The sequence below is a fragment of the Coptis chinensis genome, chromosome 4 (assembly GCF_015680905.1).
Source record: "Coptis chinensis isolate HL-2020 chromosome 4, ASM1568090v1, whole genome shotgun sequence".
NCBI lineage: Eukaryota > Viridiplantae > Streptophyta > Magnoliopsida > Ranunculales > Ranunculaceae > Coptis > Coptis chinensis.
This window is the reverse complement of record NC_141459.1, coordinates 18577801-18582370: the sequence shown is the minus strand read 5'-3', so window position 1 is coordinate 18582370 and position 4570 is coordinate 18577801. Positions and strand designations below refer to the sequence as shown.

The following is a 4570-nucleotide window of genomic DNA, read 5'->3' as shown; positions in this document are numbered from 1 at the left end:
AAGATAGATCCAATGCAGATATCCAAATGAACAATCAGGTGATCATCCATTCATAACTCAAAATATGCATATAAGATGCATAAGGAAATACACAATTCAACTTGTCGGCTTATGTTAATTCAATAATCTGATTGTGATTTATGAACCAATTTTCTACCCTTCTGCATTTTATGGTAGGTACAAAATATGCGTACCAAACAATCTATTTAAAATTGCACTACGCACCTGATAGCCAATCAAGTTTCCAGCCGGGTAAACTTTCAAGATGCTACCAAAGAAATTAACTACTTGCACTTTCCCAAAAAACCATAGATACAAGTATACAACACTTCTTCAGATGTTCTAATACATAAAAGAAATAAAATCAAGTACTAAATGAAACGCAAGAACTTATTTTGTAATTAAGCAAACATTTAGAAACTATAAAGTGAACCTTCGCTTTAGACGACAGCTGCAGGAGGCTTTAACATTTCATAGCCTTGCTAAGGATAAAATCTCTTATAGAAAGTGGCAGGTGATACAGGATAGCCGAAACTGTGGAATACTGACCATACGTGAACCACGCAGGTGGATTCCTTTTCAGAACAGCGTCAACTGTCTTTTTAGCGAACTCTTCAGCTGTGGTAGCATTCACAGTGTGTGACAGGGTGGCTCTTGAACGAATGACATCATTAAATGGTTTGTAAAGCCTCCACTCAGGCATCCGCTCATATCTAGCTGCGGAAGTAGTAGCTAAATTTGTTTTTACTGCCCCCGGAACCACACTAATTACATCGATTCCAAAAGTTCGCAGTTCCAATCTGAAAACATATGTTTGTGCAACCTATATCACAGTCTAAAAATTCAAGAATAGAAAAGATTTTTGGACTACAAAGATAAGCTATAGACTAGACAAAGTTCATAATCTGCAGAACATCTCAAAAAGATAAGATCCTATATCTGCAACCAGAGTTGGTGAGACCTTACACTGGACCAATTAGTCCCAGAGGATGAGAGGACTGTTATGAATTGAGGGAAAATAAGTATGAAGATACTGCTGAGAGAAGTTAATAAATACAACCACATGAGATATAATTAAAATCTTTTGAGGTAAAGAATAAACAAGGGAGAAAGCATTGAAACCTTAAGCTGTCAGTTAAGGCATGAAGAGCAGCTTTGGAAGCAGAGTAAGCACCCGCCCAGGGTCCAGGAGCCAAAGCGCTAACACTTCCAATATTTACTATCTTTCCCTTTCTCCTAGTCGCCATGTGAGGCACGACGGCCTGAATTAACCTCATTGGACCTGTAAAACATAAATGTAAATCTAAACGAGGATTTGAACACCATCTGCAATGTGTTATAGAAAGTTACAAACACACATCATGTTCCTAAACAACTTTGTTTTGCATCATCATAGTCTCAGTAACTTCAGGATTCATCACATTCATATGTTTTTTCGACCTGTACATTCTCTCAATGTGATTCATACCTCTATGGACTACCAAACCAAGTTATCCTTTCAGTCTTTTACTATGCTCTGAATGCCCTTTTAAAGACCTTGCACCAACCCACTTTTTCGATGTTGCAAATTCACATAACTACATAACTTCATATGTAGTTATTATTTTGATCGAATCTATGCTATATCCTATGGGAAAAAAACATCTACACTTCAAGAGGGTCGGCCCAAGGGTAGGTGGTGGTTCGGTTAGATTCCCCATTTTGCTTCGGAATGTTACTTCCTAGTGGTGATTCCAACAATTGACTCAGAGGGTGTTAGGAACCTTATTAGATGGAAGTCTAACAATCTATTTCCAATTTCAAGCTCTAAGTATCATGTCAGATATGTAAAGAAGCTGATAAGAATTAATGGACATACTAAGGTAAGCAAACCGCACAATTCACAGTGAGGGAACGTTCAACTAGATGTGTTTGTAACTCCTTGCAACAATGAGTACAAAACCAAGGACCACAGAAAAGAGCGTAATATCTAAGCTATCTGGAATGCAATGTCGGAGATCATCTTGCAGGAAGCAGACGTCTAGAGCAACAGAAATCAGCATAGGTGACAATTATTGATCAGCTGAATATATATTAGGCATGACCAAGGCTTGAAAGAGGTTGTTATAGTAGTATAACACTGCCTGGATATATTAATTATCGCCTCATCCCAACTGAAAGCGATGTGTAAGTAATAAAAGAGGATTTCTTTTGCTATATAAATGGGAAAATAAAATGGGAAGATGCTACTGTTATTATTGGTTTTTGAACCTTGCTTATGACCAATATGCCATTAGAGCCCCACTCAGAAGTCAGAAATAACAAAATGAGAAGTTTCTTGGCCACCTTCCCTACTTCGTAGTACACAACAATGTGACATACAACTTAAGGAAGAAGCATGGTCGGTTCCTCAACAATAGAAAATAGCATTCTAAAAAAATCAAAACAGCTGCTTCTCTGAAAGATTGTTCAGATTACTTCTTTCATATATGTTCCTTCATTCCATATGCTTGGAAAAGGTTATAAACAAATTAAAATTTTTTGTAAGCTAAATACTAGAGTCTACTCTCACAAAAAAAAAAAAAACTAGAGACCAGTGTTAGGTCATTCATAATTCCTAGTTCAGGCTTGCTAATATTACAGAGGATAGATTGATAATATTTATAATAATAATAACAAAAATAATATATATATATAAAAAAACAGTATTTTCACAAATTTATCTCCAAGAAATCACTATGAAATATTCAAGAATAATGTTACCTATTAGTCAGTGTTCAGCGTGTTGCCAACCAAAAAAAAACAGTGTTCAGCGTGTCAGATCAAATATCTACATTCACTATATTCACATTCCAAATTCACACATTGAACACCACCATAGTAAAATTCAGACAAATCAATTAATTCAAGAAAGTAAGCAAATATTGAATGATGAGTTGAACAGATTACCATAGACATTGGTATTGAAAGTGTGCTCTAATGAAGAAAGAGGGATTTCAGCCAAAGGAGCAACGCAATGAACACCAGCATTATTGACGACGATATCGATACGACCAAACTTATCAAGCACACTAGTTAAAACATTTCTAACACTTTCATCAGACTGAACATCCAGTTCATGAAGTGAAAATCTAGGATCACTTTCAAGGTCTTTCATTGAAGCCAGAGATCTAGTTGTTGCTACAACTAAACATTTCTTTGAAGCAAAAGCTTGTGCTAGGGAGTGACCAATACCTCCTCCTGAACAACCAGTTATCAAAACCACTGGTTCATCTGAAACATCCATTGCTCTGAACAATACCCAAGTTTCAAAATCTAATCTTTCTTTTGTTTTCTAGAAATTTTTGGGTCGCTGTTAAAAAAAGAGTGAAAAAGAGTGGCAGAATATTCAGTACGTTTGATTTTAGGAATCTGAGTGAAAGCCCAGGATATATAGTTTTTACCAAAAATGAGAATTTGGTGTTCACCCAGTTATGCAGTTGGGTACTAATAAAGATAGAATATACCATGTAGCATCAGTCCATTAAGATGTTTTAAATGCATTGAAGAATCAGACAGTTACATAGTTACGTGTTTTTTATGTTATTGTTTACAACGTTTGGAAAAATGCCGCAATGGTACTGGGACATCTTCATTGAATGGTTTCGTCATTGTCCCTTGGTGCAAACGGATGGAGACAAAGGTGGCTGTGAAGTGGTTCAGATTTTTAAGAGGCATGGGTCATGGGTGCGGCTAAAATTGCATCGGTCTACCTTAATTTTATATATTTTATGTGTTGTTTATTTCGATCCAAAAAAATATACTTTGCTCGTATTTTCACTGTTAACATAATACCTCGTGACAATGTAACAATTCAATTCCATGTTCCTGTGAAATTATTTTGCAGGTAATAAACAAATATTTAGAAACTACAAAGCTTAGTTGGAACCAGACCCCATAACGTTTCATTGCCTTGCTAAGGATGAAACCTAAAGACACGACTCAGATCACTTCGACTAATGAACCAAGGATATAATACAGAAGGTAAGGTTCATTTTCCAAAAGTTGGGATCCTCGCACATTTATAAAATAGATGGAAGAATCTTAAACAAAGAATTTGGGATTGAAAGAGAAAAGGCGCACGAAAGAGATTAATATGTAATAAGAGCATCTCTAGGTGTCTTTTTCTTCATATTTGAAAGAAAAGTTCGGAATATCTCGGAATTCCATCTCTAGGTGGTAGCAAATCTGGTCACATCACCTACTTGTTTGCATTCTTGTTCGCAAATTTGGCAATTTGGATGCAGATGCGGAACGACATTGGTAATGTCGCCCCACTTTTTTTTTTAACTTTGACCAGTATCACGCGCTAGTAGTACTGTCGCGCGCCACTCCTAATGTCACGTGGGGTTTTTGTTTTTTACTTTTGGAATGGTTGTGCGCCACTCCTAATGTCGCGTGGGTTGTTCTGGAATTGTACTTGGATGACACTCCAACTGTCGCGCGACAGTGGTAATGTCACGTGGGTTGACCTTTGCTTATCAAATTTGCGACCACCTAGGGTTGGTCGAAATTTGCGACCAGCTTCTTCAAATTTTTTCTTCAAATATGA

At 36.6% G+C, this 4570-nt stretch overlaps 1 protein-coding gene across 1 annotated transcript; it reads right to left on the bottom strand.

Moving 5' to 3' along the window:
• Positions 1–269: 269 nt before the first annotated feature.
• LOC147502352 (NAD(P)-binding Rossmann-fold superfamily protein) lies at positions 270–3570 on the bottom strand. The gene is made up of 3 exons (XM_086607188.1): positions 2929–3570; positions 1123–1282; positions 270–800 (listed from the first exon to the last, which is right to left on the bottom strand). The coding sequence occupies exons 1-3, from the start codon at positions 3263–3265 to the stop codon at positions 464–466; spliced, it is 834 nt and encodes a 277-aa protein (XP_086463314.1). The 5' UTR covers positions 3266–3570; the 3' UTR covers positions 270–463.
• Positions 3571–4570: the final 1000 nt, after the last annotated feature.